Genomic DNA, 12,976 nt, shown 5'->3' on the forward strand with positions numbered 1-12,976 from the left:
TGAAATTTTGACACAGCGTTGCGTTCGAATACGCGAGCGTTGTTATGTAACTATGTTCTCTATGGGGTCAAAGGTTTGTCTTAAAATCGAAGAAATAGGCCTCCTCAACACCAGTCCTGCTGATCATTGTGACATCACCAACCAGTAGGCCAATCCGCTTCCTCTGCCTCCTCTCCTATTTGCATGTACTCTCGCAATTGGCTGAGTGAATATAATGTCACACCTGTGACAGTTACACGTTCTGAAGAAAGGTAACTGCCAGGAGTTTCCAGTAACCTCCTCACCGTAAAAACATGCTTTTATATCTCCGAAAGTTCTTCACCGATTGCTTTGAAATTTTGACACAGCGTTGCGTTCAAATATGCGAGCGTTGTTATGTAACTATGTTCTCTATGGGGTCAAAGGTTTGTCTTAAAATCGAAGAAATAGGCCTCCTCAAAACCAGTCCTGCTGATCATTGTGACATCACCAACCAGTAGGCTAATCCGCTCCCTCTGCCTCCTCTCCTATTTGCATGTACTCTCGCAATTGGCTGAGTGAATATAGATGTCACACCTGTGACAGTTACACGTTCAGAAGAAAGGTAACTGCCATGAGTTTCCGCTAACCTCCTCACCATAAAATCATCCTTTTTTAAAAACCAAACAATTTGCTTTACTTCATCCAAATAATGCCTCGCAGAAGATCACACTTAGGTAGTCGTACTCGCGGAGCGGAAGCACTGCGACGAGAAATTGCAAATCAGACTGAGGAAGAATGGGCATCAGCAAACGAGAAAAAAATAAAAAGAATGCCTCAAATACGTGCCAAGGAACCAGGCAAGCAATGTTCAGCCAGACTTGAGGATGCACGATTGCGAGCACGGCAATCGCGTTCTACAGCTTCAGATCTGCTTTGTTCTCAACAGAATGAACGCGAAAGGCTGAGAGGGGCTGAAAGACGTCAATGAGAAACAGCACATCAGCGTCAAACACAACTCCGTGGTAAACAATCACACGATTACAATCGCCTTGCATTCCGGTACAACCCAGCTGATGATTATAGTTTGAGGCGGCATGTTCTCATCGGCACTATGACTGAAGTGTGTCGTTATTGCAAGGCTCTTAAATTTAATGCAGAAACAAAAGGAATGTGTTGCGCTGCTGGAAAAATTAAACTGCCTCAACTTGGAGAACCACCGGAGCCATTACAAACTTTGCTTGCCGGATATACCGCTGAATCAAAGCATTTCCTATCTAACATCAGGAAATACAACTCATGCTTCCAAATGACGTCGTTCGGTGCAGAAATCATCACAGCTCCATTTATGCCAACTTTCAAAGTCAAAGGACAAATTTATCATAAAGCCGGCTCCTTCCTTCCGTTTCAAGATAGTCAACATAAATTCCTACAAATGTATTTCATTGGTGATGGCAATGATGAATTGAATGCACACTGCGGAATTTATACCGGCATAAAAAGGTCCTTCGTTTCAAAACTGCAACAGCTACTTCACAAAAAAAACAATTTAGTACATTTGTTCAAAACAGCAATTGACATGATGCCATCTGCTACACACAAGATTGTTATTCATGCTGACAAAACGCCTGCTGGAGAACATGTGCGAAGATTCAATGCTCCAACTATAGACAAAGTGGCAATTGTTATAGTTGGAGATCAATCTTGACAGGACCTTTCAAAGGTGAAGATGTCCTCATTCCTCGCATTCCTATGATTCCAACAGATATGCCATTTCAATTTAAGAGATTGCAATTCCCAATTCGATTGGCGTTTGCAACCACCATCAACAAAGCTCAGGGCCAATCTTTAGAATTGTGCGGTTTAGATCTAGACACAGATTGCTTCTCACATGGACAATTATATGTTGCGTGTTCTAGAGTCGGCAAACCAGACAATCTCTATATCTACACAGACAATGGAACAACTAAAAATATTGTATATCCACAAGCATTGTGAAATTAAACATATTAGAAACATCCGCTTTTTCTTTTCTTTCTTTTCAATTTAACCAGACTGAGCCACAGCAACGCGTGACAGGGTACAGCTAGTAAATAAATAAAAAACTGTGAGTCTGACCAACCTATTTACAACAAAATGGGGAGGTACCATTATTTCCTTTGTCGCAGGTAGAAAAATGTCCTTCACCAGCTGTGCAATGGAGGGCAGGGAAATATCTGGTTATGGAGAAGTTGAAAAGTGATAGAGCAGCCCTTTTGATACGTATCTACTCAGCTGGGTGTTGATATGTAAGTACTCAGCTCCTTGGGTCTGTGGTTTTGCAGCTTTCAAGAACAGCACCCATACTGTCAATCGGTACCATTATTCACTCTCTCTCAGAATACAAAAACCAGGGTCATCCCATGTAGCTGATTGGTGGGAGATCCAGGACAAATAAAAACAAGCACTTCTGCAAACAGAACATAGTTGAATTACAGAATTCACTACCACAGGATGTAATGACGGCCACCTTTTAAAGTCATTTGGATGACTTTAAAAGGGGGTGGGTTAAATTCCTGGAGGCCAAGGCTTTCAATGGCGACTTGCCCTGATGGTTGTGTGCTACCACCATTATCTGAGGCAGTAAGCCTATGTGCACCAGTTGCTGGGGAACATGGGTGGGAGGGTGCTGTTGCACCAAATTCTGCGTGTTGGTCCCTGGCCGATGGCTGGTTGGCCACTTTGTGAACAGAGTGCTGGACTAGATGGACCCTTGGTCTGAACCAGCATGGCACTTTTATGCTCTTCTGGACCACTTCATCAGTGGGGAAACATGAGGAGTTGGGAGAATCCAGCACTAGAGGTCACAGACTAACAATCTGAAGTCGCTGCACAGTTGTTTTTCCAATGCAGAGCAGCAGAAGAACATTACAACATTTGACAAACTTGTTTGTTTACCAGTAGAGATAGCAGAGATACCACAAAGACTCCAAAGTTATTATCTCCCCTATAATTATTGGATTCACTGTAATTAATTCCCCAGCTCAAACCTCCAGTTTCTTTTAAGAAGGCATTAGAGAAAGAAATTCAACCGTCAAGTCATTAACTGATGTTTTAGAACCCCACAATGTGCTTCACAGCATCGATTAAGGGCAGCAGCTAAAATCAGGGCTTCTTCACTTTGAACCGTTTCCCCCCCTTCCTGCTATTCATTGATGCTTTTCAATGGACATTCAAGGCATCATTATACACCACTGTTAAGGATATTTTCTCATCTTAAGAAGTGTATGGGCAGAGATAGCAACCGTTGTTTGAATGAAGCTGGTGGGAGACATGACTCTGTAGAGAAACATGGGAGAGGTGACCGCGAGATGGATGTTGGCCACCCAGATGATGATAACTGTGGTGGTGATGGAGATGGTGGTCCCACACAGGGCAATCAAAGAGCAAACTCTGAAGTGCACTGGAAATGACCCTCTTCATATTCCACATGAATGGTACCAGGCAGGTGAATTCCTCATTGGTGGGATTATATCTCATATTCATTACATGTCCCCCAACATTGCGTTTGACAAGCATCCTTCAGAGGAAACGATTCCATTCCCATTGTAAGGAATCCTATGAAGAGAGGTTTGATTTCAGTTTAAGAGTATTTCATGTTTGTGCAATTGCAAATTGCTTTCATCAGTATGAAAAAAGGGAGATCATTATTAATATTAGTAGTACTAGACTGCAGATAGATTTTTAAAGCTGCAGATTGATTTCATTCATTTGAGTATAATAAATACAAATTTTGTAAAACATGAATTGAATATAAGAAGTTGCTTTAAAGCAGGACAAAGTGTTTCTCCATTTAGCCTATTACTGATTCCCCTGATGAGGCATCTCTCTGCTTGAGGGCTTCTCATGACCTGGTACCTGATTCTTTTAACTGGTGATGCCAGGAATGGGCTCTATTAATGAGCTAATAGTAATGGCCAGAAGAATGGATGGATGAATGGATAATAACCTTGGTTGAACATACATGTTCATTAAACCCATTTTGGAAAAGAGGGAAATGAAAATGTCCCCTTTGAATGTTCAGTCAATTTTTTTCCCATAAGTACACAGGCTCAGGAATAAGTGACAAATAGGCCAAATCTACAACAAGCAAGATATTGCACTTTGAAGGTGGTACAAAAGCAGGATATAAAAGGCGGGAGTCACACCTCTGCTTTATAGTGGTACTGAAGTGCACTGACAACTATCAGGGCCAATTGACACATACCATAGACCACTTTCATACCACTTTTATAATGCAATATTCTACTTGGTGTAGATTAGGCTATAGTTTCTGATGTGCTTGTTGAATTCCCTTTCTTAGGCCTTAGCTAGACTTAAGGTTTATCCTGGGATCACCCTGGGGTCCTCCCTGTTCATGTAAATGACACACAGGATATCCCGAGAGCAGGCAGGGATGACCCCGGGATAAACCTTAGGTCTAGCTAAGGTCTAAATTACTCCATCACCTTCTCTTCCTGCAGGATGGAATGTTTTAATTCCTAAAATAATTTCATTATTTCTTTCCTTTTTAAATGATAAAATAATCTGAATTATAGATTACTGACTTTCCATATTGGACGGGCTAAGCAAGCAAAACATGTCCATTCCAGAAAGTGGTTACTGTGGAAGCAAGCTCTATTTTCTCTAGTGTGCTAACCCTGGAGGGGGATATTTTTAAAGAACATATTGAAGTATTCATCTTGTGATTATAAGGCAAACCTATGTATTGGCTATAAAGTACCCTAAATGGGAAATGACAATTAAGGCAAACATCCTATACCCATTTACTTGAATGTAAGTGCCCCAAATTTGGGAGATTTGCTTCTTAAACAGCTTGCAAAACAAAGTCAGGCACCAGAGTAGCAAGCAATAAATTCAATGTTACTTTCCTTTAGCTGTTTCAGTGATATGTAGGTCTCAGATTATGATTAGCTAAGTGCTGACGGTGCACAGAGGTATGATGACCCCATTCAAGAGAAATAATTAGAGGCCAAAATGCCTCTTGAACAAACCAGTCTTTACATCCCGGGAGTCACAACTATTAAGGCCCTCTTTGGGGTTTCCACCAAATACATCTCTGAAAGTGGCAGTCTTGAAAGAAGTGTGTCCACAGGAAGTGAGGCCTTCTTTCGCATGTTCTTCTTCTATCTCCTCTGCCACACTCTCCGCCACACACAAACAGAGTCAGCGACCACATTTTATGTTATGTTGAGTTGAGTTTATACAAGGGATATTAAATTAATACGGGATTCATTACATTTTCTTCCACAGAATTGCAAATTAATTTTCATTGAAGTGGGACTAATGATTTGTACTGCTTATGAGCAAGTTGCAATTTATTCCATCTGGAGTGCTTTGATGACAAATAAATTGATTGGTTTTGCTGCCTGGAAAAAAATTGAATAAATCCAGGTCATTATTTCTAAATTCACATATATAGATGTGTAAATTAGCATACACCAATTTTATGCAAAATGGCAACCTATGGGGCTGTGTCACAAAACTTTAAAGTGCCTAACAATTTTCCAGCTATGAATACAAGAAGTAGAGGCTGGTGGATCCGATTTCAGTAGGGCTATGAATCAATTATGCATTTCAGTCCGAATCAGGCAGAACTCAAAATGAACTATCCAAGGTGCTGAACCCTATTCCCAAAGCAAATTCCGTGCATTGGATAATTCCTTTGGGGGTCTGGCTGGTTTTAACTGAAACCCAGAATGGATTTACAGCCCCACCAAAATTGGAACCACCAGACTCCACTGAACATAATTGAGGAAATGTACACCACAACAACAGGTCTCTAATTTTCAATGGGATTTCATCATGATTAGATTGTGACCTCTCCTTATAAACTGTAACTAAATTCACTGAAGAATTCTCTTGTCAAAGTAAAGGAAATCACTCGATTTGCAGCGTGGTGACAAAGTTCTACCAGCACATCTTGGCCTTGGTGTTTGCCGTTAATGAGATCAATGAGAATCCCAAGATCTTGCCCAATGTCACTCTTGGATTCCACATCTATGACAGCTACTCCAATGCAAGGATGACATATCGTACTACACTGGACCTGCTTTTCAAATCACGTCAGATTGTGCCCAACTACAAATGTGGCTTCCACAAAAATCTCATCGGGGTCATTGGTGGACTAAGTGCTGATACCTCTGCATGCATGGCACATGTCTTGGGTCTTTACAAGATTCCACAGGTAGGATTTCAGGATGTGGACTTCCCTAGTCCCTCCTTCACCCAGATAATGAGGAGACCCTGCTGAATGGGATGAGCCATTCTGTGCTTATGGAGGTGGGATCCTCAAAAGTTGGGTGGACGCTCCTCTCACAAGTGGAAGTCTTATCTATGAGGAAGCAAGAACCTTTGTCCAATGCTTGATCTCAGGTTGTGGGATGTGTGCATTTCACAATCTCATGAAAGCTGCACATATAAGTGCTAGTGGCAATTTCTGTAAACCGCCCAGAGAGCTCTGGCAATGGAGGCAGTATATAAGTGCAATAATAAATAAATAAATAATAAATTAGATGGTTCAGAAAGAGAAGGGGTATGATTAGAAAAGGAAAGACCGGGAAATATCTGGCATTGAACTGGAGTATAACATGGGTATCGAAACCACGTACACCATTGCTTCATGAAACTGTGGTTTGGATTAATAGTCATGTTTAGAAGAGATCCATTGAACTCAATACAACTAAAGTTATTTATGGCTGAATCATCCCATTGATTTCAATGGTACAGTTCTAAGCACAACTAAATTTGAATCCAGCATTGTTCCTTTAATATTCTGAGAGAGAGCAATCAATCCAAAACAAATGAGTATGAATATAGTTTTTCAAGGGTTTGTAAGAGACAGACAGACAGGGAGGGAGGGAGGGAGGGAGGGAGAGACAGCAACTAAATATCCGGTTTGCTTAGCCTTATTGACCTGCCTTTTATAAATAACTTATTCAAATCTCTAAGGCTTTCCACTAATGCTCCTAAATCAGAAGAAAACGATACTTCCAACAATATAATAGAAATAAATTAAAATATAAATTCAAACCTTTCCCTGTAAATTCAGGATGCTGTCTTAAACATGATTAATTGGAAACAAATGTGATTGACATTACTGGCCTTTCAGGCTGCTATCTTATATCTTCATATTTGCAAGTAAGTCCCTTTAAACTAAATGTAATTAAATAGGATTGTACTGTTAATTATATTTTTTGCTTCTGTATAAGAAAATTTAGAGATTCTTCTGTATAAAATGGTTGGGATTGCATTTCAGTAAATAAGAAAAAAGAAGAATGAACTACATAAGAGTATTGTGGCTAAAGAAGACCTAAGACTTATTCCCACTTCTTTCCTTCTTTCTCATATTTCTTTCATTCTTTTCTTCTTTCTTTAGTTTTCCTATGGCTCATTTGAAACAGCAGTAACTGATGAATCCCATTTCCCATCCTTTTACCGCATGGTCCCCAATGAAGCCCTCCAGTACCAAGGAATTGTCCAACTGCTTCAACGTTTTGGGTGGAAATGGGTCGGACTCGTTACTCTGGACGACGAAGGGGGAGAACGTTTCTTACAGACAATGGAGCCAATGCTTTCCCAGAATGGAATCTGTTCAGAATTCACAAGGAGACTCCAAGCAAACTGGCAGTTCTTTGACTTCGCTGACACTGTCAAACTTACACTGAGTTATCTTCCAATTTTCTTGAAGAAAGTCACTGTGGTTGTTATGTATGGAGAAAATATGACCATTCTGTGGCTGACTGGTCTTATATTGATAACAACTATTATTCATCTTACCCATCATGAGTATAGTGGAACAATCTCTGCAGGGAAAGTGTGGATTACAACAGCCCAAATAGATTTTATTTCACATATCCTTCTAAAGGCTGTTAATATGCAAATGTTCCATGGTGCAATTTCCTTCACCATTCATTCTAAAGAGCCTCCAGGCTTCCAAGAATTTCTTCAAGGTATCAACCCTTCTGGAGCAAAAGCAGATGGTTTTATCACAGATGTCAGGGAGCAAGCTTTTGAGTGCCCTATCCCACATTCTGATTCACCAAGAGACAACATTAAATCATGTACTGGGCAGGAAACACTGCAGAGCCTAACTTCGCCTTTCTTTGAAATGAGCATGACTGGCCACAGTTACAGTATCTACAATGCTGTCTATGCTGTGGCTCATACTTTATACAGCACTTACATATCTCCATTCAACCAGAGAGCAATGGCAGAAATGAGAGGGCTGGCAGCTCAGCATATGGAACCCTGGCAGGTAATGTTCCCCTATACCTAATAGGTGTCTTTTTGTTTGATTCATTTTTGCAATGACCTTGAAACCACACAGTGATGTGACTTACAGTACTCAGTAACCTATGCCTAGTGGTTGGCACATACCAGCACATGTGGTGGGAATGTGCTGAGACCAAAAATTCTGGACTGCAGTGTTTTCTGAGATTTCCAGAAAAGTTGAAGTACATTTGCATTCGGACTTTGCTCTACTGAATTTATTTATTTATTTATTTATTTATTACATTTATATACCGCCCCATAGCCGAAGCTCTCTGGGCGGTTTACAACAGTTAAAAATAGTAAACATTAAAAAGCATACAAAATTTAAAAAACCGTCAGAAACATAAAAACAACAGTATAAAAACAACAGTATCCATTTAAAGTAAATACAAATTTGAAGCATAAGAAGCAAATTTCACCTCTTTTATTAGCTGCTAGAAAAGTAATAATGATACAATGGAAAGACCTTACATTTACAGCACATACATGAATGAGTTGTATAAGTTTGTTTGGAAGACAGCAATAATGGGGAAATTTGAAATATAAATTACAGGTCATAAGAGTTCCAGGAAAATATGATTCCCTTGTGGCTGTTTCATTCCAATTTTGTAATATACTTACGTAGCTGTATGGGACCTCCACGTTATAGATCATTAGGGTTGTTGTAAATGATTTCATATTACTTTATTTTCAAAAGTCATAATTGCTTTCTGAGGGATGCTGTATTTTTGCACTTTGTGATTCCATCTAGGAGTGGGAGGAGAGGGTGGGAATTATTGTGTGTGTGTGTGTGTGTGTGTGTGTGTGTGCACGTGCACGTGTGTGTGTGTGCTTTGCAAAACAACAATGTTTTTTTAAAAAAAAGCATTTAACACCAGTTGATGAAAAAATACACTTTTATGATTTGCCACCATCTCCCCATATCTGGTTCCTAAAACACAGTGCTGTCTATTCATAAATGAAAAAGGATCACATTCTCAAACACTTTCTGTCATACAGGAAAATAACACATGTTCCCTTTCTCTCTATCTATCTAGCTTCACTCTTTGATTCAAAAGATCTCATTCAACAATAGTGCTGGAGGGGAAATTATGTTTAATGAACGTGGAGAGTTAGCAGGTGGATTTGATGTCACAAACTTGATCACTTTCCCAAATAACTCCTATATCAGGGTCAAAGTGGGAAGGCTGGATCCTCACGCTCCTCCAGGGGAAGAATTGACCATAGCTGAGGACAAAATCAACTGGCAGAGAAACTTGACTCAGGTGGGAAAATAATAACACAACTTCGATATTAATATTGACTGCCATCCAATAAAATAAGAAAGAAAATATATGTAAAGGTAACAAAGGCATAGATGAGGCTTGGTTATATATGAAATTCACCAGAATACTTTGTTGGGTTATAGGGAAAGCCGTGGTTAAAAAAGAGAAAATTAATAAGTGGATGATGGGTATTCCAGTGGAGACAAGCCAGGCAATATCCAGAGATGACATTTCAGACTAGCATGGAACACTGCTTAAGCCAGCATAAATAACGTTTCCCCCATCACTTTCTTGTACAGTCTCTGAGACACATGAATAGTTACTGGCCTTACTTTGAATGCTAAGCTCATTTTACAATTGGTAGGACAAAACAAGGAAAATCTAGTTTACTGGAGTGTTTAGTACATCAGGTTCTAGAGTTAAAATTTTCTAGAGTTTATATAATATTTAGAACAACAAGTTTTCCTCCCACTGAACTTGCCGTCTGTTCACTTAAACATCCAATGTTCCATGCCCTTGATCGTGATGTTAACAGACTCCCCAAACATGTTCTCAGTACTAAGCTCTTGCAATGTGTTTGGACAGGTGCCACCTCTTTCCCTCTGTAATGACCCCTGCCATCCGGGGTACAGCAAGGAAAAGAAGGAGGGGGACAAATTTTGCTGCTATGAATGTACTCCATGTCCAGATGGGATGTTCTCAAACCAGAATGGTAGGACATAATATGTAAAGTTTTGTAAAAGATACATTTTGTTTTAGGAAATAAACTCTTCTGTAGGATCTGTAGTCAATTATATTCTATCCATGAGGTTCAGGGACAAATCAATCCCAAAACTCCAACAATGTAGGGGTAGTAGCTTCATTCTCCATTCAGCAAATACTCCTGTTAATTTCAGAAGTTTGTTCAATCACATTGAGTAAAGGGAAATACTCAGAGTCTTTCAAAATAGAGTACTTCCCGTACATCACATCACTGGTATGAAATGGCCCACATGTTTTTGTACTAGTCTTGAAATTATTGTGCTGACGAAGAACTCATGATTTTGAGAAAAGGTATGATCTCAAAAACAACTAGAACAAAAACCATATCTCATTGATGGAGGACATTGTGGCGTTACACCCCACAAGCCAATTCCAAATGTATGTCTGCGGTTTGTAAGTCTGTGGTTTTTAGAATGTTGGCCTGAGTGGGCGGAGTTAGAATGTCTTTGGAGAAGTGATATATAAGGGAATGACTGAGGGGATTGAGAGTTCTTGTTCTTGTTCTTTTCAGAGTTCTTGTTCTTTTCAGGATAGCTTTTCAGGGAGACTTGTTAGGTACTCTTAGAGTCTGTAGTGCTCTCTGTATTTATGGTACTTAAGTTCTGGGAAATTTGAGAGTCAGTGTAGTGAGTGGTGTTTTTAGAGTGCAGTGTGCATGTAGTGGAAGTATAATACTGATAATAAAGAAAGTTCAAGAGTGATTGTGTGAGAAAAAGGAAAGTGTGAATGTGAATGAGTGACTGGATTGTATGAAAGGTTTCAAAAAGGTTTTTAAATGTTGTTATTTGAAACAAAGCTTATGAACTTTTAAAAATAAATTTTGATTGTTTTGTTTATAAACTACCACAAAAGTCCCACGTGTCTGTTTGGCATTTATCATCTTTACACATTTAACACCCACTCTGACAACCATTCACCTAGGCAGACATAACTCACAGAGCATTATATTATATATATTAAAATCCATTCTCCATTTTTAACCCCTTTCTCCACATAGTTTGGAGGAAGGTGGTTTTTATCCCTTGCCTCAGGCGTATCAAGCGGTGGTGCTTGGCTTGAGCAGGGAGTAGCCTCGGCCAGGTCTGGTGTTCAGAGCCTGTGTCGCCCCATAAGAAGTGGTGGCAGACGTGAGGTCTGGTGTTCAGAGCCTGTGTCATGGCAGACATAACCAAATTTAACAACGGCATTTCCCTTGAAGCATCTTGCACAAATATATGACCTAGCAGACTCCTTGTGAGGCAACTTGTAGGCATGACAGTAGTATGATTCCTTTTTAATTGATGTACATTTGTTTGTTTTCAGACATGGAAACTTGTGTCAATTGTCCAGAAGGTCACTATCCAAACAAGTTCCAGGGCGAATGCATTCCTAAGATTCCAAATTTCCTAGCTTTTGAAGAAGCATTAGCCATCATTTCCATTTCTTCAGGACTTCTATTGTCTCTGATCACAGCTCTGGTGCTTGGCATTTTCATTAGGCAACGGGACACTGCCATGGTCAAAGCAAACAATCGAAGCCTCACCTACATTCTCCTCATCTCCCTCCTCCTGTGTTTCTTCTGTTCCTTCCTGTTCATCGGAAAGCCTAAGAAGGTCACCTGCCTTCTGCGACAAACTGCTTTTGGCATCGTCTTTTCTGTGTCCCTCTCCACCATCCTGGCAAAAACCGTATCAGTGGTCTTGGCATTCATGGCTACCAAACCAGGATCACGGATGAGGCAGTGGGTGGGAAAAAGATTGGCATACTCCATTGTCCTCTCCTGCTCCAATATTCAAGCAAGTATCTGTGCTCTATGGCTGGCAATGTCTCCTCCATTCCCAGATGTTGACATGACCTCAATGACGGAACAAATTGTACTGCTGTGTAATGAAGGTTCTATACTCATGTTCTATTGTGTTTTGGGCTACATGGGTCTGCTGGCCATTGTCAGCTTCAATGTGGCATTCCTGGCAAGGAAGTTGCCTGATAGTTTTAATGAAGCCAAATTCATCACCTTCAGCTTGTTGGTCTTTTGCAGTGTGTGGGTGTCCTTTGTTCCAACCTACCTAAGTACACAAGGAAAGTACATGGTGGCTGTGGAGATCTTCTCCATCTTGGCCTCCAGCGCTGGGTTACTCAGCTGCATCTTTTTCCCCAAATGCTACATTATTGTGGTGAGACCTGAGTTGAACAACAGACAGCATCTAATGAGAAGAAAGACGTAAATAACAGAGTTCATCCTCTCATTAATCTTATTTGTAGCCTACAAGAACATAAAATGGTGTAAATGAATTGTGACTAAAGTAGCCTTTCTAAAATGGCCAGTTCAATCATTTCCCTCCTAGATACAAATAAATATGAATAGTAATTAACCAATCCATAAAGCTATTTATTCCATTTTTAAATGTACAATAAATAGCAGATTTGTTTTAATGTGGTTACAATGATTGGTTCTTGAGATGTGTACTCATTAAACATCACAACCTGTTTTCCACTTTTGAGTTTTCAGCCCCACTAGAGCAGTAGGTATTTGGGAGAAATGGGGTATGTCTCAGAAAACTTTCCCCTAGGTGGCCACTTCTTCTCCTGCTGCCACAGGACAGGTTGTTGTTGATGTGGTAGAGCTGGCCCAGAAACAGGGACATTTTACCAACTATACAAGAATACAACATCCAACACTTTCAGGAACTTGAGAAACA

General features: G+C 40.0%; 1 protein-coding gene across 1 annotated transcript; it reads left to right on the forward strand.

The window, feature by feature from the left end:
• The first annotated feature begins 7,438 nt into the window (after nt 1-7,438).
• On the forward strand, nt 7,439-12,502 carry LOC134405822 (vomeronasal type-2 receptor 26-like). Its single transcript, XM_063137074.1, has 4 exons — nt 7,439-8,254; nt 9,309-9,536; nt 10,122-10,248; nt 11,601-12,502. The coding sequence occupies exons 1-4, from the start codon at nt 7,439-7,441 to the stop codon at nt 12,500-12,502; spliced, it is 2,073 nt and encodes a 690-aa protein (XP_062993144.1).
• The last annotated feature ends 474 nt before the right edge of the window (nt 12,503-12,976 follow it).

Source organism: Elgaria multicarinata, chromosome 11 (assembly GCF_023053635.1).
Source record: "Elgaria multicarinata webbii isolate HBS135686 ecotype San Diego chromosome 11, rElgMul1.1.pri, whole genome shotgun sequence".
Taxonomy (NCBI): Eukaryota; Metazoa; Chordata; class Lepidosauria; order Squamata; family Anguidae; genus Elgaria; species Elgaria multicarinata.

Coding starts and splice junctions, on each gene's coding strand:
- LOC134405822 (XM_063137074.1), top strand. CDS start 7,439: ATGGTCCCCAATGAAGCCCTCCAGTACCAAGGAATTGTCCAACTGCTT. Junction 9,537..10,121: donor GGCAGAGAAACTTGACTCAG/GTGGGAAAATAA, acceptor GTGTTTGGACAG/GTGCCACCTCTTTCCCTCTG. Junction 10,249..11,600: donor GATGTTCTCAAACCAGAATG/GTAGGACATAAT, acceptor GTTTGTTTTCAG/ACATGGAAACTTGTGTCAAT.